General features: G+C 34.5%; 1 protein-coding gene across 2 annotated transcripts in view; it reads right to left on the reverse strand.

The window, feature by feature from the left end:
* Positions 1-23,816, reverse strand: part of KIFAP3 (kinesin associated protein 3) — a 161,003-nt gene that overhangs the window by 36,558 nt on the left and 100,629 nt on the right. For both annotated transcript variants that reach the window (XM_081224620.1, XM_081224621.1), the window contains exons 16-18: positions 20,193-20,291; positions 13,077-13,162; positions 57-246 (exon numbers count right to left, since the gene is read on the reverse strand). In XM_081224620.1, the coding sequence (XP_081080746.1) occupies positions 57-246; positions 13,077-13,162; positions 20,193-20,291 (375 nt within the window). The remainder of the gene's footprint in view (positions 1-56; positions 247-13,076; positions 13,163-20,192; positions 20,292-23,816) is intronic.

Below are 23,816 nucleotides of genomic sequence, written 5' to 3' on the forward strand. Positions count from 1 at the left end.
CCTATTTATATCACACACACACAGACTACTTATTTTTGCTTTGGTTATCATTTTACCTGAGCTGTAGAAAAGGTCAGGTCTCTCAAGAATGTCTCCTTCATGGATGTATGGCTCAATTCGATCATCACCATACAAGTACTGCTCACTCTCATCCATCTGACGACTCTCTACCATCTCCAGCCACTGAGAGTTATGCCAGCGAAACTTTTCACTCTGAATTTTCTTAGCCCATTCTTCATCATATTCCTATTGCAAACAAAGTCAATTATTTTTATGTAAGCTTATGAAGGCACTTCCTTGGCACTCAGATAGCAGTACATTTAGCTTATAAGAAGAGAATTTTGGGGCCTTTGTTTGGGTCAGAGAAAACATTAAAAGTACCTGTTCAGAATTACTGGACACGATAATCAATAAAAATCAATTTATTACATATATTAAAGACATCTCTGTTTGGATTATTAATCGCCATTGGCAATGGCAAAAACTGGAAAAGTTCAAATTTCACAAATTCTTTATCTAAGTATTACTAGAATTTAGGTAAGCAACCAGACTTCAGCTTCCAAAGAGTTTTGTGGCTATAATTACTGTGGCACTAATGACAGGTGGTTAAGCATTAAAATTACATCTTTCACTGTATCTTTTTGTTTAGATAACATTTTTCAGTAGGAAAAAAAAAAAGCACTATTAAAGTATTTCTCCTAAAAGCTGAAATGGTTTACTACAAAAAACAAATAGCAGAATTTAATTCAATTTTGTTTCAGTCACAAAATAATAATGTCTTATTTGGTCATAATTATTTCTTTAAACATCTTAACCATGAACTCTTGAGGAGCAAGACTGTGGCTTATTCTTTGTATCTGTAGCATCTATTCACAGAGAACTTCATTGGTGCGTGTTTTTGAAGGACAAGTAGGCAAATTATTACAAAAGTTACAGCTGAATCTATCTAGCTCCACAGGTTGTGATCACTTCTGACAAGTGTACTCACTTAATTAATGGACAGCACCACTGATGACTTAGATGGAAAAAAAAGCTTCAGGTATTTCTTGTCATCCTAATCACCGGGTTCTTAGTTTTAAATTCCTCTGTCGTATCTTTAACACTTTTGTTTATAGTTATTTTTAAGTTGGAAAGGGGCCAGGCAATACTACTATCCTCCAACAGTTAGGATGATCACTATAACTAAGAGGTGGACCAAATATATATTTTAGGTAAATGCTGAGCAATTGTCATACAAAGCCAAGTAAGGCTGAAGTCAAAAACTGTCATCACAGAATAAATTTCTGGGATGTAAGAATACATATGAAATTTTATAAGAAATGTATTTATTACTATCAAAATTTTTCTTGTTAAATTTTAAGTCTCACATTATCAATATATCTTTTAGCAGTGTCAGCTGTTAGACTGTGTGTTCTATACTGTACAACTCTGAAACTATATAGATGTTACTTTTCAACTTAGGTTGGTGGAAGTAGAAGATATTTTTTGGCTATGGTACTGCTAATGGCAATTTTGCCACCAAATTATTAACCTTTCATTCTTTCTAGTGGTTATCTATTAAAATTCCTATTAGTTGTCAGTTTATTTCCTAATATAATTATTTAAAATTAAATTGTATAAAAGTTATCATAAATATTATTGCATTTTACTTAAAATAATAAACATTAACTCAACTGTTATAATCACAATATTTAATAGAATATGCCTTATAATACTAGATATCCTATTAGATCTACATTAAATATGGAACTAATTTGAGTGGTATTGTTTCTTTCATGAATAGTAGTTTGTTTCACTTGGCAAGAGGCAGAAAACTAACTTTTCATTTTGGTAGAAAAATTTAAAATTTGATTATCTGAATGAAGAAGTATCCAAGGAAGATGATAGACATATGATTTGAATGTTTTATTATAATTTAAGTTCAAGCATGTGGATTCCTAGTGCAAGAACAGAAGCTGAAATCATCAAGCACCCAAAGCATGTAAAACATGGGGTTTGCTATTCCACTAAGGCTAAAACTTGCTTCTTGTGAATATCTGTGAAACGTTACAGAGGTACGTATAATTTAAAAAAGTAAATCCTTCCCTGGTGGTCAGTGGTTAAGACTCTGCACTTCCAATGCAGGGGGCGCAGTTTCGATCCCTGGTCAGGGAAAAAAGTTCCCACATGCTGCATGGTGTGGTCAAAAAAATAAAATAAAAAAGTAAATCCTTAAACTGCATAGCCATAAAAATGTATTTGGCCTAGTAAGTAATGCTCTGCACAAAGAAGAAAATTCACGCTTATTCTATGAGTTATCATCTCTATCCTTCTTGTAAGATTTTACTATTCTAGTTTAATAATAAAAATACATCTAATAAATGTAGAAATGTGTAATAAATAAGCTGTTTTCATCACAAACAACAGCCTTTCTAACTTAAGCCTTATTACCCTTTAAACTTATTGCAATGTTCTTATTAATGAACCTACACACACAAGCCTGAGTTTTTTTGTTTAAAGACTATCTACACTATATTTGACAGAAGTCCAAACACACAAACCAAAAACATCCATGAGACTCCATGGCTAGCTTGTGACACTAAAGCTTGACTTGTTAGTGTCTTGGGAAAGCTGATTTTCCAATGCAGTGAGTTAGCATCAGATTTAATAAGACTACCCGTACGCTGATCTGAATTCCTTTAAAGTTTTTGCCTTCCTTTTATTATGATTATTTTTTAATATCAGTTTATGACTGAGCAACCCCACAGAACCAGGGCATCTCTTAACATTATAAGGCCAAAAAGTACAGTAACAATGATACAGATTGTACTATTTTATTAAAGATAATTTTATTTTTATTTTAAGTATTTTTGTACAATAAAACAACAGGCTTACTTTTCTATGACTAACATAATGAGTAACATGTACATTATTGTTTACTGGATGACAACTATGGTTGTCTTCTCAGCTCTTCAGAAAAAAAACAAAAACAGAAGTTTCTCCCTCAGTAAATATGAAACAGAATATGTTATTCTATACGAAGCTGAATAATCGTTTAGGATATAGAAAATTATGTTCTGCAGAAGATCCAACAATGATTACAGATTCCTACTACAATGAATCCACTACAACGACACGTGGAGTTTTCACAAGAGATGGCCTTGAGACTTATTAAGTACAGTGAGCTTTTTGTTATAGATCATAGGAAAGAAAATGGCAAAAAACCCTGACCAAACAGTATCAAGGCCTTAAAGTCTCAAGCAGTTATGACTTTTTGAAAACATTTGGAGTTTTATGATTATAAAACTATTTCCATTATAAAACTATTTCCTGACTGAAAGTTGAAAATTATAGGAAAAATACCCTAATATCTTTACCTTAGATAGAACCACAATAAATACTGGTATATACTAGTTTTCAGTGACTTTCTTAATTCTAATATTAACAGCTAACTTTGGAGGATGTTTTAAAATATGCATTTTTAAATTTAGAGGCTAAGTATAAAACATTATTAAGATATTATACTTGTGCCATAAAGGTTTGCTCTAGTTTGTGATAATGCAGCCTCAGGTATTCGAATATTCACCAAATGTAGTATCTTGGAATGAAGCATGTTATGAGGAACGCAATATTTGTTTAAATATTTTCATTTCTTTTTCCTTAATAGCAAATTGGTTAGAATCAAAAAAGATAGTACAGTTTTGCTATATGATGCTGTATTTTTCATCTTTATGTTTCTGAAACACTGATTTTTATGTTCCATATTTCTTGAAAATTAAATATTTTAGCTTATGGATGTTGAAGATCTATTTATCAACCGTAGTGAATTAATAGGTTAGGACAGTGGTCCCAAGAATTTTAGATTTTAGAAAGGTTCAAAAGTAAATCTGTGGGACTTAGGACTTCCCTGGTGGTGCAGTGATTAAGAATCCGCCTGCCAATGCAGGGGACACGGGTTCAAGCCCTGGTCCGGGAAGATCCCACATGCTGTGGAGCAGCTAAGCCCCTGTGCCACAACTACTGAGCCTGTGCTCTAGAGCCCACGGGCCACAACTACTGAGCCCGAGTGCCACAACTGCTGAAGCCTGCATGCCTAGAGTCCGAGCTCCGCAACAAGAGAAGCCACTGCAATAAGAAGCCTGCACACCACAACGAAGAGTAGCCCCCCCTCACCGCAACTAGAGAAAGCCTGCGTGTAGCAACGAAGACCCAACGCAGCCAAAAAATAAATAAATAAATACATAAATGAATAAATTTATGTATGTATGTATTTATTTTTTTGTGGTACATGGGCCTCTCACTGTTGTGGTCTCTCCCGTTGCGGAGCACAGGCTCCGGACGTGCAAGCTCAGCGGCCATGGCTCACGGGCCTAGCCGCTCTGCGGCATGTGGGATCTTCCCGGACCAGGGCATGAACCCGTGTCCCCTGCCTCGGCAGGCGGACTCTCAACTACTGCGCCACCAGGGAAGCCCATAAATTTATTTTTTTAAAAAAGTAAATCTGTGGGACTGATATTAAATGTAAATCAACTGCCACCTACTATTATTGTTTTATAAAAGAAAGGCCATTTTAAGACTAAAAATGTGAGAAAGATGATCTCAAAATAAAGATAATACCTTCCCAACACTAAAACACTTTAACTTTACATTTACAACTCCTCCCCAGTTCTGGTCTCTCTCTTCTCTTTCCTCTCTCACTTTCACACACACACACACACACACACACACACACACACTTCTTTCTTTTCCCTCTCTTTTCCATTTTAGTGAAAACCAGTGAAAGCTTTATCATACCGCAGTGGACCAGCATATTCTGGAATCCCTAGCCTCAGCTATCTTCTGTATCTATCCTCAATGAGTATAGTTTAATAGCCCTGGCAAAGTCACACTTTGTTTGTGTCTCAGAGTCTGAATTTATAGACACTAATAATGTGGTATGGTATAATACAAAGAACATTGGATAAGGGCCAAGAGACCTGGGTTCTCCTTCTAGTTCTGATACTAACAGAAATATGCAAACTTCTAAAGGTATTTTAACATCTGTTGGTCTCAGATTCTTCAATTGTAAAATGAAACAAATCTAAGATTTATTCAAGTTCTAGCATTCCTCAAATACAAATCTATAATTAATACCATTATCTCATAAAGCTGTTGAAATAACTATCCCCAAAAACTGCAGAATAATAGCAATATACAGAGGTCATCTTTTTTTTTTTTTTTTTTTTGCGGTAGGCGGGCCTCTCACTGTTGTGGCCTCTCCCCTTGCAGAGCACAGGCTCCAGATGCGCAGCAGAGGTCATCTTTTAAAAATTACATAGCAATTCTAAATGAATATTGTATCAAAATTTAATAAATTCAACATATATCAATTAAAACCAATTCCCTCTAACCCCTCTTCCCCAAATCTCTACTTCCCTCTTATATCACTGCCCCCTCATTATCAGAAAATAGCTATGGGAATTCAGGGATGTCATAGTTCAAACACAGGCAAGAAACGTCATCAAAATTTATCAAGCTATTGTGGAAATACTCTAGGAATATAGTTGTTTTTTCTTTATTTTTGAAATGCTTCTTTTCACAAGGAGTGCACCCTGATATCCTTGCTTTGGGACTCTAGTTTGTCTTGTATTTAAAGGTACACATGCTTTGTCTTTTATTTTCTTCTCAGCTCCTGACATTATGACCTTAAGTACTAGCTTTCATAAATTCTAAAGTGTCACAAAAGACTTATGGTTTGATTTTATACGGAATGTGCCATCCTTTTTGAGGTCCTATATCATTTTGTTTACTACTTAACCACTGAAACATTATGAAGTCTTAATCAGCTTATTATCAGAGCCTGTTCACTATCAGGAAAACTCTTTGTCACTGGCTTCCGTCACACCTTGTATCTGATTAACACACTACAGGGTAACATAGAGCTACATAGATCTGCTTTGTGTTCTAACGTAACTGATGGAAAACAGATTTTCCTTTCTCCTTTAACGTGGCAGCCCCCTAATTGAGAATGTAATATGGTTTATTTAATACAATTCTTCATACTAAATTAAAGCAGATCTAGAGTAATTTAGTTGCTCATTAAGATTAAGGTAGTAGCTGCTAAAAAGATGCCTTTTATAGCTTAGAAAATACTTTTCCCAATGATATGTATATATTATCTATATTTATCTAACACATAATTAAACACACATACATAATAGAGTTGTTGACTTTTATGCACATACTACCTATTTCTCAATAGTACTGTCCCAAATGTTGCCCTTTAGTCTTGACCATGGCATTTTCTAACCAGACCTCAAAGTACGGTTATCTCTTCAACCTCTGTTTAAAGCAATGAGGAGGCTCATCTGTGTAATATCATTTCAAATATTATGTCCACAGAATAAAAGATATAACTGAATAAAGTTTATTTAAGCAAGGAATCATGACTTTTCTTTCATACCATGCTTGTTTTTTTTTTTAACTGCTGACAATTAAAAAAACCAATAAAGTAACATGCATAATACTGGCAGGGAATACACACACATGCATATATATATATATATATATATATATATATATATATATATGCATGTAAATTCTAATAAACTAGAAAAATATCTTAAATTTCTGCCTTTCAGATTTATGCAATATAAAAATGAACTCCATAAGAGGGTTAACCACTAAAACCAACTGGGTTTATCTCACGAAGCCCAATTTGACTGTATGGAATTGAGAAGTAAACATCAAACTTAACAAATCTGAGAAATGAAAATTTGCCAAGACTGTAAAACAAGCAAGAACCAACTCCACCTGCTTTGGAAAGAACATTTTAGAAGTTTCTGTCAACAACTCACTTGAAAATCCCCACTCTGTGCCCATAACCAACCTGCAAGCCAATTAAAAGTAAAAACCTTCTACCCATTTTACCAATCCCTACCCATTCCATGGTTTTGAAATCCTGTGCTGAAATAACCTGAGTTTTAAGCTAACCCTAATCCTAACCCTATGACACTTTCTCTATAACTTCCCTTTCAAGATATTATAAGACATTTTAAAACTGTGTTCTCCCTTGCTGGACGTTTATTAATAAATCCACCTTTTCTGTCTGACACAGGCTTCCCCTGGTAATTTTTGTGGGGACTATGACAGTTGATGTCTTAGAGGTTACATGTAAACCTACATTAGTTTATCTCACTTCAATATACCAGTCTTATTAAATATAGTTGTGTCTATCCTAGAATGAAGATAGCACTTTGTTTTCATAGTTTAAAATAATTCCAGATTATTATAATACACACAATTTGCCAATGATCAAAATTAAGAGTTAAAAGAGAAAAAGCTGCCATAAAAATCTTAGTGACACAAACCTGTGTTAGTATCAGATCACATGTAGGCCTGTGGCTGGCTAGAAAGACAACAGACATCAGTATTTTACCAGAGAACCTAGGTACATTCCCTTCTCCATAAACATCCTGTAGATACAATGTGCAATGCATTAGTACAGAATATCTATCGACAGCCCATGTAGTAGTACTGCTCCTGAAAGGCCAGTTCATGTCTAGATGACAGTATCCTGGTGTCTAGATTGTAAACTTTTATATTCTAGAGACTTCGTGTTGTTTTTTATTCCCAGTGTCAACCTTAGTTGCCTGGAACACAGTATGTGCTTAATAAACATGTATTAAATGTTTGACAACCCAGTAATGTCAGGGGAGGAAATTGTTTACTAATTGGGGAGGAATTTGAGGTTCTTAAATACTTCGTACAAAGCTGAGGAAGGACTGAGGGATAAAAATCGAATTGGGTTTTCAGAAGCTCTCTATGTATAGAGGGTTCTGATCTTCCCTTGATGATCTTCAAGGCTTGGAAGAGAAAAGGCAATGATCAACTGCTGTATAATTCCCTTGGAAGATGAGGAAGATAGGCTCCTCTCTCCTGGCCTCCCTTCTCCTCTCTGCAGCTACCCCATTCCCTGCCTCCCAAAGCTACATGCAAAGCCTAGTCAGACAGGCAATAATTTGCTGATGAGGCAACAGAGACTGCATCACCAAACATGTAATCCCCTACGGTACAAAGAGTACTCTGAACACATACCTGTTTCAATTCACCAACTGAGGGCCTGGGCCTAAATACATTAAACACTTCATCACTAATGTAACATTTCTATAATTTGGGGAAAGAATACTTTACTGCAGAAGGCATATGTCCCTAAGGTTTGCAAGGTATCTACTTTTTCTTGGTATTATTCCATGATGTTTGTCTTGAGTGCAAGAAGTTTGCTTTCTTAAAGATAAATCGCCTTAAGCTACAAATATTCCCACTCTTTCTATATTTTTTTGATCACAGCCATGCCAAGAATACTCGGAAATCAAAATCTAGAGGTAAAAAAGAGTCTTAAGAGATCATCCACTTCCATTTTATGCAGGTTTCTAACAAACTATTTTAGAAAGTTGGTTATTTAGCTGTTACTAATGTTAACTGGACAGACTTCACATTCTCCCTTGACAGCCTATTTCTAGTGTTTCATCATCTTTGCTGTGTCTAATCAAAGTTTCTCCTGTTTCAAATTAAGTCAATTTCCTCTTGTTTTACTCTTTAAAAAGATTTGGGACAAGCAAATAACACCCTGCGTCGTGATCAGTAATAGAGTCTGAGCTCAAAGAACTAAAGAATGGCAGCTACGTCCCAAGTGGACCTGAGAAGCTGTCTTTTTACTGATGCATTAAAATGCCCCACTCCTCAAATTTCTTCCAAATGAGGCCCAGCAAACCAGGAGTATAACTTTGGTCTGAGGTTAGTCTGGTTTGGTCTGATAAATTGAGTCCAAATCCAAATTAGTCACCACAGATTCAGAACATGGGCAATTTAACACATGGGCACTTCTACGCTAGCAAAAGTAGCTTCCTATTTCTCTACACTGTCCTAATCAACACCTTTCAGTAAATTGACCTATTCTCTTAACTTCCCTGACATGAAGTCTTAAAATGCCAAATTCAGCCATTTTGCAGGACAACCTTAAAGTAAACTAGAAATAGAAATATGTCTGGCCAAAATATATATTCCAAATAACTTTCCAGAGTTAAAATCCAAACTGTGAACAGATTATCTTCCCATATCATTTTAAAAGTTGAACAGAAAATAACATAAATAATTAACTGTACTAAGGAAAGGAAATGTTGATCCAGATATTTAATCTGTATATAAACTTCACAACTTGGTGTGAATTTTGGTTTAGTTTGAACAAAACATATTGAGTGACCATCATGTGGCAGATGCTCATATATATTTTCTCTAACTTCTTTAATCCTCAGAAGTGTCACTGTAAACTAAATCTTCAAAAAGTTAAATAAATTGCCTGAGATTATTCAGCAGGTGAGAGAACTAGAATCAGTTGTATTCTAAATGCAATACTCTATTGGATCAAGTTGCCACTTCATAGAGGCCAAAAGTTGAATCTAAGATCAGAATCCCTACTCAACTGAGAAGGGAAGAAAAATGTTTTGGGGAGAAGCTGCCCCTGGTGGTACAGTTTCCTATTACCAAGATAAAATTGAGCCAGGGCCTTGAATCCTACAAGGTGTATAATAGCAGAAAGGTAAAAAAACATTCTTCTAGCAGAACATGGGATGTTTCCAGAGTCTGGTGTCCACCAATCAGCTGTATTGGACTACTTCTTCTCTTCTAAGAACCTCAGCTATGACTATGACTCAGTTGAGTAGCACAGCATAGGACTTCCAGATCACATGAATAATTCACATGTGAATATCTTTAAATATTCTCAGTTTAACAACTCTAGTATTTCTGAGTATCTTTTTAGACTTAAGTTTTACAAAGTATGAAATGAAACAATCTAAAATTACTTGGCACCACATCAAATACTTACTTTGTAAGTCCAGTGTAGAGAGGTATAGAGAGATTAGGTGAACTTTCAGATTACTTGTTCAAATTTGTTTTATACTAACTCACATGATCAGACAGCATCTTAGGGAACCATACAGAGGTAGCTGATATCACCAGTTTCATTTTGCTGATTCTTCTTGGAAGTCCTCTTATTCACAAGGCTTTTTATGAATGTAATAATCTAAAATAATTTTCTTTGTGATTTTACATTTTAACTCTGACCAGGATTTATAAGTTCTTGCAAGGAGGGTAGGATCAACAAAGTAAAATGAAGACTAAAAATATTCATTGGATTTAGAAAAATGAAGGTCAAGGTGACTTTTGTAAGCACCACTTCAACGCAGTAATGGAGGCAGAAGCAAGAATTGGTAGAAAGGAGAAAGGGGAATGTAGAAAGGAGGATGGGAAAGTGAAGAAATGAAGGAAGTAATATGTAGACATTTCTTTCAAAATGTTGATTCTAGAGAGAGAGAGCTAGGACAGAAGACACAGGGTGGGGATAACTCCTGATAACTCCTGTTTAAGATAAGAGGTTTCAGCCCAGAGCTTAGAAATAATTGGGAATGAAAATTTTATCTTATGACAAATAAATTCACATTTTACAATAAATATTTTTATAAGACTAAGCTGGCCTTTTGGAACTATCACTAGCCTGTATTCTAAACCAAACATACCTAGTATATAAATCTAAACATATTTTTACCTTCCATCTACTTTTTCTCAAAAGAAGGTAATTTTAAAAGTATGATAAAAGCAATTCATAACAGACTGACATCTCTCTCTTTCCTCATTGCTTAAGGTAAGATAATCAGATATAGAACTTTAAGAAGTTTCTTACTCTTATACTATATACTTTATATACAACAATGACATTAGTGATCTAGAAAATAGTACATGAGTCATGATATTGTTCATAAACCCTGTGATCAGTGGCTTATATGTATGAGACATCTTGGTGAAGCAAGGATTTAATACATAAAGCTTCCCTATTTTAATTTAGATATCAAAACTAAAATGTCAAGATTTAGTTTTAGTTTTAAGCCAATAAGGGTTTAAAGATTTAGTTTTAAACCAGTAATGATATATTTTGTCAAATCCAAAAAAACAGATGAAATCAAATAAGATGAATTTCTAAAATAAAATGCATGAAATGGACCAGAAAGTACCTGGTGGTGATCTGACTTTGTAATGAAATCACTAGCAGAAATGCCAACTTAGAGGATTTCAAGGAAGGTGTTAATTGATTCTTTAAACTGCTATTCTGATCCTTTAAAAACACTTAAGTAAAACTTTGAAAAACTACTGTATAGGCTATATTCAAGAAATTTTCTACAGGATGAGCCAAAATAAACAGTGTAAATCCAGTCCAAAGAAGGAAGTAGGTTGTGCATGTGCGTATGCCATAGATGAGAAAAAATATTCAAAGTAAGCCAGCATCTAGCACATCCCAGGTACAAGGGTCAAGTCCAGGCAGAAGGGCAGCACAGTGTCTGAAGAAAAGTCTGCACAGTGAGCAAGTTTCTAATCCAGGGCTCAGATTATCCCTCTGATCGAATTCTTACAGTTACATATACTTTAAAAACTTCTAAAGTCATGAATAACATTAAAATTTTGGGGTGTTTCATCATTCCAAAGCAACTTATAAAACAAATCTACGTCTACAACAAAAATTATCAAAGAATTGAAAAAATAGTTGATATAAGATTTATTTTAAAAAAATGTAATGGCCAAACTGCAAAGTTGACTGTTGAGTTTTGACAAAACTGTCATCAAACTCCCTGCTTCTCTGCAATACTTTTTCTGAAAAACAAGTGATTCTGAGATGGCATTCAGACCAGATCTAAACCTCTGAATATGTATAAAACCTCTTTAAGAAAGGAGCCTATACTTAAAAGTTGAAAGCCAAAGGTCTTAATAATGTTTAAACAGTGAATTTAGTGGGCAGAAGACCTAAACAGACATTTCTCCAAAGAAGACATACAGATAGTCAACAGGCCATAAAAAGATGCTCAACATCACTAATTATTAGAGAAATGCAAATCAAAACTACAATGAGGTACCACCTCACACCAGTCAGAATGGCCATCATTAAAAAGTCGACAAGTAACAAATGCTGGAGATGGTGTCGAGAAAAGGGACCCTCCCACATTGTTGGTGGGAATGTAAGCTGGTGCAGCCACATGGGAAACAGTATGGAGGTTCCTCAAAAAATTAAAAATAGAGTTGCCGTATGATCAAGCCATCCCACTCCTGGGCATATATCTGGACAAAACTATAATTCAAAAAGATACATGCATCCCTATGTCCACAGCAGCACCATTCACAATAGCCAAGACATGGAAACAACCTAAATGTCCACTGACAGATGAATGGATAAAGAAGATGTGGTACATATATACAATGGAATACTATTCAGCCATAAAAAATAATGTAATAATGTCCTTTGCAGCAACATGGGTGGACCCAGAGTTTATCATATTAAATGAGGTAAATCAGAATGAGAAACACAAATACCATATGATATCACTTTTTTGTTGAATCTAAAATATGACACAAATGAACTTATCTACAAAACAGAAACAGACTCACATACATAGAGAATAGACTTGTGGTTGCCAAGGGGGTTAGAGAGGGATGGAGTGGGAGTTTGGGGTTAGCAGATGCAAACTAGATGGATAAACAACAAGGTCCTACTGTATAGCACAGGGAACTATATTCAATATCCTGTGATAAACCATAATGAAAAAAATATTAAAACGAATGTATGTATATGTACAACTGAATCACTTTGCTTACAGCAGAAATTAATACAACATTGTAAATCAACTATACTTCAATTAAAAAGTGAATTTAGGGGCTTCCCTGGTGGTGCAGTGGTTGAGAGTCCGCCTGCCGATGCAGGGGACGCGGGTTCGTGCCCCGGTACGGGAGGATCCCACGTGCCACAGAGCGGCTGGGCCCGCGAGCCGTGGCCGCAGGGCCTGAGCGTCTGGAGCCTGTGCTCCACAACGGGAGAGGCCACAACAGTGAGAGGCCCGCATACCGCAAAAAAAAAAAAAAAAAAGTGAATTTAGTATCATTGCATCTTCTGAACTTTACCAAAATTCAAATTCAATGCGTACATTGAATGCAAAGTTCTAAACAGGTGTACAATGTCTCTTTCGCCCCACAAAATAAAGACTATTATACTTTGTGTAGGAAGAAAAATTACTTACCGCTATAATATCTAATGTATTATCGCAGACTTTTCGGATTTCATTATTTTTATCATGCATCAGATCTATGAGATATGCTGGAGCCTCTAAATAAAAAGTGGTTAAAGAAACAAACTGTGTTTGAGATTGCAGCTATTCAATCATGTTAGAGAATCCCGCATTTCTCTAAATTCAAATGTTAATCTGAAATTTAACTTCAAATTTTAAAATAAAATCATTACAACAAGATGACCAAAATATTTAATATTTAATTTATTTAAAAAACATGGATAATAGGGATAAGAAAGGGGGGGGAAAACTAGATAAAAATGGGTAAGGAAAACAGAGCCAGTAAATCTCAGAACATCCAAGGCCATATTTTTGAAACCATGAAACTTATGAAAGTAACTAAAGAAGGAGCTCTACAGCTGCATAGTTGTAAAACTTTGATTGACCTTACCCTCCTAAAAGTTCAGAAAAATTAATTTCACACAAAAATTCACATACAAAAATTTTGCACAACAACAGAAAAGAATCATAGTCAAATCCCATATATGGGTATGGTTATTATAAGGAAGAGAAAACATAAGACATTTTCACATAAAAACTGAAAGCTATAACCCTAATATTTCAAAAAGAGAAATAAAAGAATTTAAGAAATCAACAGATATATATGAAAGAACAATATGAATCAGAATTAGAAAATTCAGAGAAATAATTCCAGAAATAACTAAAAATAAACATAAAAATAATTTCAAATATATAAAAACTAAGTTTATAGTAATGCAAGAGTAAATAAAAGCAACAGATAAAACTCTAAGTTAAACAGAAGGTAAAAAAGAAGAAAATTTGTAAAATTTTAAAAAATGAAAAGAAATTTAAAAGATTAGAAAATGACAGATACTAAAGATAGGTAAAGAAGATCCAACATAATATTGATAGAAATTCTAAAGAAGACAACCAAAGCAACAGAACAAATACTATAAACTACAACTCAAGAAAATTTGCCTAAAATTAAAAAAAAAAGATGAAACTACATACTGAAAGACTATATTTGCATACTTGGAAAAATCAAGCAAGGATGATGAACACCAAGTCAAATTCTAATAAAACTACTTGGCTTTAAAAAAACCCAGAAACATACTTTGGTCTTCCTGGCAAAAAGATCGAGTCACTTGTAAGGGAAAAAATAGTAAAGTGTCATCAGACTTTATGACAGATAATTAGTAGACTACAGACTTCTCATTGGCAGCAATTCAAGGTGGAAAAATACCTTCAAATTGCTGAGGAAAATAACTGGAAATCTAGAATTCCATATTCTGCTAAATTATTATTAAAGAGGACAAACAAGTTATTTTCAGATACAGATATATTTATTATTCATAGATGTTCACTAAGCAGTATAAGAGAATGTAATCAATTATGAAAGAAAATCAATGCAGAAAAATAGAGGAACTGAATTCAAGAAAAAACAGTAAATGAGGAAACATACTATACTATTTAACATACTATAAATCCTAAATAAGCACTGGTTTTTAAAAAGGGATAATCAAAATAATAATTTTAAAATGTTATAAAAATTTTACGTTATAAAAATGAGGTGAAATTACAATACTAGAGAGCAAGAAATAACATGGACGATGGAAGTGGAGACGTTAGACTTACAAGTAGAAGAACAGATATATTCGTTTAGAACTTGGTGAGAATGCACGTTGAACTTTAAGACTAACACAAAAGAAAAGAAATGGAATGTATAAATAACAAGTAGGGGAAAAGGGAAGAATAAAGAAAACTCAAATTAATAAAGAAACCTCAATGGATCTGAAAGAGGCAGTGAAGAAAGAGAAAGCTATAATCTTCAATACTTAAAGTTGTTCTTGGTTAAAACTATTTGAAACAAAGGTCACAAGTTTCTAACAAGAAACTCTTAGCACATGTGTTAAAGCAAATGACATTTTTTGAGGCAATGATTATAATGCCAAAAAAATTTTATCAAGTTTCATAGCAAGTGGCAAAGACAGAGGTTAACCCAGATCTTCTATTCATCAGTGCTACTTACTATTTTTGGGGGGGAATAAAAGGGATATATTTAAAATCTAGAAAAATATACAGAAAAATATATCTGTATACACTCAAATTCATTTTTAGAAAAATCTGTAAAGAATTTGGTGTTTATTGCCTCTTTTCTCTACTGTAATGTAAGTTCCATTAGGGTAGGGACTTGGTCTATTTTTTTCACTATGGTATCCCCAGCTCTGAGAATATACCAGGTGCTCAATAAACTTTTATTTAATAAATAAATAAATAAATAAATAAATAAGACCTATTCTACATACTACCCATGGATTTTGTGAGGATAAGATGAAAATAAAATTCTTAGAAAACTCTTTGGAATTTTCAGGGGAAATCTAAAAGGATCTAGTCTAATTTGGGTTGTTTTATTTTTCATGCTGTTGGGATTATATGAAAATTAATTATTATTATAGCACTGGTTCTCAATTCCTATGAGTTGTGCTGAGAGCCATTTTTAATACTTCAAACATCTTAATATAAATCATGTATCTACCTAAAATAAGTCTACACCAACCATTTCAAAATGTCAGGTTTCTTTCATTCCATTAAAAATTTTATCAAATAATGTTGATCAGATTTTCTAACTTAAAAAATTGGAAAAAGCAATGATTTCCTGACTCATAAATTTTATTTAAAATATTTAAGGGCTTCCCTGGTGGCGCAGTGGTTGAGAGTCCGCCTGCCAATGCAGGGGACATGGGTTCGTGCCCCGGTCCGGGAGGATCCCACATGCCGCAGAGCGGCTGGGCCCGTGGGCTATGGCTGCTGAGCTTGTGCGTCTGGAGCCTGTGCTCCGCAACGGGAGAGGCCACAGCGGTGAGAGGCCTGCGTACCGCCAAAAAAAAAAAAAAAAAAGATAAGATGAAAATAAAATTCTTAGGAAACTCTTAGGAATTCTCAGGGGGAATCTAAAAAGATCTAGTCTAATTTGGGTTGTTTTATTTTTCATGCTGAAACTGTTGGGATTATATGAAAATTCATTATTATTATAGCACTGGTTCTCAATTCCTATGAGTTGTGCTGAGAGCCATTTTTAATATTTTAAACATCTTAATATAAATCATATATTTACCTAAAATAAGTCTACACCAACCATTTCAAAATGTCAAGTTTCTTTCATTCCATTAAAAATTTTATCAAATAATGTTGATCAGATTTTCTAACTTAAAAAATTGGAATAAGCAATGATTTCCTGACTAATAAATTTTATTTGAAATATTTAAGGGCTTCCCTGGTGGCACAGTGGTTAAGAATCTGCTTGCCGATGCAGGGGGACATGGGTTCGAGCCCTGGACCGGGAAGATCCCACATGCTGTGGAGCAACTAAGCCCGTGCGTCACAACTACTGAGCCTGTGCTCTGGAGCCTGTGAGCCACAACTGCTGAGCCCACGTGCCACAACTACTGAAGCCCACGTGCTTAGAGCCCGTGCTCTGCAACAAGAGAGGCCACCGCAATGAGAAGCCCACGCACTGCAATGAAGAGTAGCCCTCGCTTGCCGCAACTAGAGAAAGCGGCATGCAGCAACAAAGACCCAACGCAGCCAAAAATAAATAATAAAATAAATAAATAAACTTATAAAATATTTAAGTATATTGATTTCATAGAGAAAAATCACAGTAAAATGCTTAAAATTATGGTGAAATATTTAAATAATAATATTTTTTTTTTTTTGCAGTACGCGGGCCTCTCACTGTTGTGGCCTCCCCCGTTGCGGAGCACAGGCTCCGGACGCGCAGGCTCAGCGGCCATGGCTCACGGGCCCAGCCACTCCGCGGCATGTGGGATCTTCCCAGACCGGGGCATGAACCCGTGTCCCCTGCATCGGCAGGCGAACTCTCAACCACTGCGCCACCAGGGAAGCCCTAAATAATAATTTTAAACTATGTTACAAAATATGAGGCATACTCAAATATCATTGACATCAACAAAAATCCTGTGCTTTGAAAACCAAAATATTGGGCTGAAGCCCTTCAGCAATCTTTATCCAATCTTAAGACATGGACTAAAGCATCAGATCTAATATTCCTTGATGTTTTTGTAAAAATTTTAATTCAGCAGATCTTTTATCTCCCACTCCCACCATTATCAACATGCTATATCCTTCAGAATAACTATTTAAAAAGTATTGACTTTAGATTCAATGGCTTAACAAAAATCGCACTTGGGAGAAAATGAAAAGAAAGTTACACTGAGAAGAAAAAATCAAATACAAGTAGCCTTAATAGTGTGAGCTTTGGTAATAAGGTACTGAGAGTACATTTAAAACAGACCAGAGCGGGCTTCCCTGGTGGCGCAGTGGTTGAGAGTCCGCCTGCCGATGCAGGGGACACGGGTTCGTGCCCCGGTCCGGGAAGATCCCACATGCCGCGGAGCGGCTGGGCCCGTGAGCCATGGCCGCTGAGCCTGCGCGTCCGGAGCCTGTGCTCCGCAATGGGAGAGGCCACAACAGTGAGAGGCCCGCATACGGCCAAAAAAAAAAAAAAAAAAAAAAAAAAAAAAACAGACCAGAGCAGAGGTAACACTTATTCACTGTGTGTCAGGCACTTGGTATGTACTTTAAACGCTTCATTCTTCTTTAGTCCTAAGGAAGAAACACTATGAGATGACACATAAACAAGGGGCTGTCTTCCAAAGAAGTTACCTAGAAAAAGCTATACTTTCACTTTGATGTTTTCTAATATGTGTTTCTTACAGTAACTTCTGGAGTTATATAAATCTTCTCTACATAAAATATTCTTTTAGAGATTCTCAACCCAGAAAAGCATATTAAAGGCTCCAAGAAGACCCTGCAGCAAGAATATCGTTTAACTTTAACTCAGTGTTTCCCAAACTCATTTATCACAGAACTTTTTTCATTAAGCAACTATTAATTCTAAAGGAACACATTCCATGGAACACAGCTGAAAAGTTACTCCAACGATGTTAACATTGCTCAAAAGTGTTATTTCAAATTTATCTTTCTGGGAGAGTTAGTTTATAAGTCACATTTTAAAAATATTTATTACTTTATGATAAAAAGAGTTCTCTCTAGTGAAGCTGTTACAGCAAAATAGTATTTGCATTTTGACAGCCCTTAGCAAAATGAACATTTCTCAATTAAACTTGCTTTAATCAGACTTGACTCTTGGCAACCTTATATGGTTCCAGAAATTCAACTTGTCCTCAAAAGCAAGGCAATGTTAATACTTAAAGCATGTGTTATTGGCTCTGAACACCAGAGGAGCCTCAAAATGCTTTGAGCAATAGCCCAGTGTATAAAAAAGTATCCCAATTAAATTTTAAATTTTAAAAGAGAATTAACCATTTAGATACATGAATTCATTGACTAAACAAGTTCTAACCACATGGCAGGTACTATGTTAAGTTTTGGGTATGGATAAAAGGAAGACAAAGCCAGTCCTTGAGCTAGAGGAGCTCAAAATCTTTTGGTAGAGACAGGCATATAAATACATAACTTAAAGTACTTTATTAGAGATGAAAAATAAAGAAATTACTCCCAATGGTAAGAAGGTAGGCACAGGATTAGAAAGGCTTAACTGAGAAGATGGCTTATAAACGTATCTTTGATGAGTTGGAGACTGTCAGGTAAAAAAAAAAAAAAAAAAAGGAGAAAAATGCATCTGAGTTTGACAAGGCATACAAAGAGGGAATAAGTTATGACAGCGAGGGTAATGTCTGATAAATGATGAGAAATTTGGTATGCTAAGAGAAACTGTATATTATAAGATTAAAGGGCAACTTTGGAAAAATAGGTTAAGGTCAGGTTATGAAGAGCTATATGCAAAAAACAATTTAGATTTTTCATATGGGTAATGAACGATTTTATGCAGTATTTGAAAGCAGTTTTTTTTTTGTACACAAATAAGCAGACCACCACAGTTAAAAAAAAACCAAAAACACAAAGATTCAGCTTAGATACCACATCCACTGCTAGCCTTTCATGACATTATATATATCCTCTCCTGTGCCTGATGTACATACTTTATGACATTGATTACACTGGATTTTAATTGTACATTGATTTACTTGTTTAGCCTTCCAATTAGACTATAAACTCCTTCAGTACAAGGACTGAGACTTTTACATGTCCAGCACTTAAAACAGTATCTGTTAGATGGTCAGAACTTGATAAATGTTTGCAGAATAAATGAATGATTAATTATGTATAGTAAAAGAGACAGCAGACACAACATTTTCAACTAAGGGACTGGGTGGATGACACTTATTATCGACCATGAATACAGAAGGTAGACTTTTTGAGAGGTAGATGTTAGCAATATCAAATACCCTTTTGGATGCAATAGTGATAAAATACCAATTTCTGAGTATCTCTCTGTGTTGGGAACTATTACAGATGATTTAAATCCACTAGTACTGACAGCTATCCTATAGGAGGTCTTTTTATTTTAATAATAGGAGGCCTTTTTACTTTAATAATATTATGGCCATTTTATAGATGCAAGATTGTATGCTCAAGGAGATTAAGTAACTTATCCAATGTCCTGTAGCTAGTAAGTACATTTAAAATTAGGGCTATTTAATTATATTATATTATTTAATTCTAATGCTTTATAGGCCATACTATGCCCCCTTAGGTAGGTGGAAGACATCCAGGTGGCAGTTAGCAACAAATGCCTGGGACTCAAGAAAGAGGTTTTGAAGATATCAAATACTTATTAGCATATAAGTAGCATAGGAGCTGAAGTCATGGGAACAGTAGATGTGTTTTCCCATGTATAGTGAATAAGGTAAGATTAAAAGAGGACTAAGGATAGTCCTAGGAACCTGTGACATTTAAGTTATGTTAGTAGAGAAGGAAGTTATGAGATATTTGTTAGGTTTTTTAGGAAACCTGACAAGTTAATAAAATTGTTCTCCAGTGTATCTTACCTATATACTGATTTGGGGTAAATAGCTTCTATGAAGAATAGCTTGCCTCTAAATTTATTTCAAAACTTGATATCTTCTACAATATTTGAACACTTGCAAGAAAATATACGTAAAAATGCATCTTTTCTTAATATGTGAAGTGTCATTATCTATGGTAAACATTGAAGGATACGTGTTTCCTTGATTATGACATCTCTTGTGGCTTGGTGGAAAACCATTTGGTAGAAGACATAAATTATCTGACACACAAATTCATCATCTTCTTGTTGAGCTGAAAAGAAACAGAAAACTTCAAATAAAAGAATACTGTATTATATACAAAATTGAAAAACATTGAGGGGAAAAATGAAGAATGAGAAAAACTAACAGTGACAAGGAGACAGGTAAAGGACAATTAGTTTAAATTATTTATAATATATGGGTGGCATGTATCATTTACGTCTTAGGTGTTTTTTCTAAATTACATGATGGTGATCAGTCAAAAAATTTCATATAATATATTTTCAGAAGTTTTAGTAAATTTGGTTGTGGTCAAACTAAATAGGTTAATTTACTTTGAAATACAAAAATAAAAAGTAAGAGTTTAAAGACAGAAATTATATCATCTCTGAGTCCAAACCACACTACTTGAGACTGTTCATCTCAAAAGGTTGTACCGAGGAAGAACTGAGAAACAAGACATGTTTAAGAGAATAGTAATGGTGCTTTTCTGTAATTTTTGCTATTTTTTGCCACCAAGTATAAACAAATTGATTAAATTAACTTCTAAGTCCCCAGTGTGACATGGCAACACTTACCACCACTTGTGGGGACTTCTTTTTTATTTTGGTGCCTCATAAAAAAATTCTTCAAATAATTCTAATTTGTAACATAAACCTGGTTTTATTTTGTCTCTATAATGTTGACCTCACATGAGAAAAATGGTTCTTAAAAAATCACATCTTCTAAGTTTTTGGTAGAAATTAGACTGTTATAAACAGGTTTTTTCTTTGTTGAATAATGTTAACAAAATTAAACTTTACTTATTGGTATGAAGTAATAAAGTAATTTTAGTTCCAATCAATTATACTAGTAAAAAGGAATGTTACATAATCATACAAACTAATTAAGAAATGTTTATTATCATGAAAAGAAGACTTTAACAGAATAGCGGATGACCACTGATTAATACATGTAATGGCAAAAGCAAATACTTATAGAAATCCAATTTTTAGATACTGGTTATGAAATTTGATTTACTAATAGTCTGCTAACAACTCTTGGCAACAGATCAGTGCTATCTGTTAGACAAAGATTTACAGGTCGACAGAGCATCCAACTAGCTGTGTGGAATAAATTATGGTCCCCTCAAAGTCCAACTGTTCCAAATGATTTTCCTCACTAACTTGCCAAAGTACCAGTCTCTTAGACTACGTGGGTTAAAATTTTATTAATTTCTCTCTTGGTATATAGTGTTCCCTCACTTAACCCCAAGGGTTTTAATCTTGAAAATACATATATTTCATAAAAACAGTAGTATGCAGCCTCTGCCTGTGATAACCACATGTCAGAGAAGATCAAAATATAGTAAAACACTGAGCTGGCTCTGTTATTATCTCTCAGTCATAATCAAAATGGGACAGCAATTCAAGGACCCAGATCATTTTGTTTCAACTTTCTCCAGCTCACCACAAAATCCTCATTCTCATTCTGCCAACTACATTATCTTTACTTTCACCTCCCAAATACCTGGTCTTTTAATTATTTCTAATCTGAAAACTCCTGGCTGTGTGAAGGGTGCACCAAAACAAATACATATACACTATTTGTACACAAACTTCAAATGTGGAGGCACTACCTCTAGATGACCATTAAAATGCATTATGTTAAAGAATTTACAAATCAAACTTCTAAAGATTTAGAAGAGAAAAATGGGCAAAAGACTTAAATAGGCACTTCACTTTATTAGCCATATCCAATAACCAATAAATACAAATAGGTACTCAATTTCATTAATTATTAGGGAGATGCAAATTAAAACCACAATGAGATACCACTATGAAGGCTATAATTAAAGAGGCTGTATGCCAAAATACATTGGTGATGTAGAATAACTGGAACTTCTGTACATTGCTGGTGGGACTGAGAATTGGCACAACTACTTTGGAAAACAAAGTAGTTGGCATTATTTCTAAAGCCATATATACGTGTACTCTGTTCTGCTCCTAAGTATGTGTCTAACAGAAATGAGTAAATATGTTCACTAATTGAAATGCTTAAGAATGCTCATAGGAGCATTACTTATAATAATAGCACATCAATTACAGGAAAAAACTGTAAAAAACACAAATACATGGAGGCTAAACAGTGCACTACTAAATAACCAAGAGATCACTGAAGAAATCAAAGAAGAAATAAAAAAATACATAGAAACAGTGACAACGAAAACACGACGACCCAAAACCTATGGGATGTAGCAAAAGCAGTTCTAAGATGGAAGTTTATAGCAATTTAATCTCACCTCAAGAAACAAGGAAAATCTCAAATAAACAATCTAACCTTACACCTAAAGCAACTAGAGAAAGAAGAACAAAGAAAACCCAAAGTCAGTAGAAAGAAAGAAATCATAAAGATCAGAGAAGAAATAAATGAAATAGAAATGAAGAAAACAGCAAAGATCAATAAAACTATAAGTTGGTTCTTTGAGAAGATAAACAAAATTGATAAACCTTTAGCCAGACTCACCAAGAAAAAAAGAGGGAGGATGTAAATCAGTAAAATTAGAAATGAAAAAGGAGAAATCACAACTGACACAACAGAAATACAAAGGATTATATGAGACTATTACAAACAACTCTATGCTAATAAAATGGACAACCACAAAGAAATGGACAAATTCTTGGAAAGGTACAATTTCCCAGGACTGAACCAGGAAGAATTAGAAAATATAACCAGACCTATCACAAGTAATGAAATTGAAACCATAATTAAAAATTTCCAACAAACAAAAGTCCAGGAGGAGATGGCTTCACAGGCGAATTCTATCAAACACCTAGAGAAGAGCTAACACCAATCCTTCTCAAACTCTTCCAAAAACTTGCAGAGGGAGGAACACTCCCAAATTCATTCAACGAAGCCACCACCACCCCGATACCAAAACCAGACAAAGATATCACACAAAAAAAGAAAATTACAGACTAATGTCACTGATGAACATAGATGTAAAAATCCTCAACAAAATACTAGCAAACAGAACCCAAAAACACATTAAAAGTTTCATACACCATGATCAAGTGGGATTTATCCCAGGGCTGCAAGGATTCTTCAATATACGCAAATCAATCAATGTGATACAGCATATTAACAAATTGAAGGAGAAAAACCATATGATCATCTCAATAGATGCAGAGAAAGCTTTCAACAAAATTCAACACCCATTTATGATAAAAACTCTCCAGAAAATGGGCACAGAAGGAACCTACCTCAACAAAATAAAGGACATATATGACAAACCCACAGCAAACATCATACTCAATGGTGAAAAACTAAAAGTATTTCCACTAAGATCAGGAACAAGACAAGGATGTCAACTCTTGCCACTCGTATTCAACATAGTTTTGGAAGTCATAGCCACAGTAATCAGAGAAGAAAAAGAAATAAAAGGAACACAAATTGGAAAAGAAGAAGTAAAACTGTCACTGTTTGCCGATGACATGATACTATACATAGAAAATCCTCACAATGCCACCAGAAAACTGCTAGAACTAATCAATGAATTTGGTAAGGTTGCAGGATAAAAAAATTAATGTACAGAAAT

This window comes from Mesoplodon bidens (genome assembly GCF_964165515.1).
Source record: "Mesoplodon bidens genome assembly, chromosome: 2".
NCBI lineage: Eukaryota > Metazoa > Chordata > Mammalia > Artiodactyla > Ziphiidae > Mesoplodon > Mesoplodon bidens.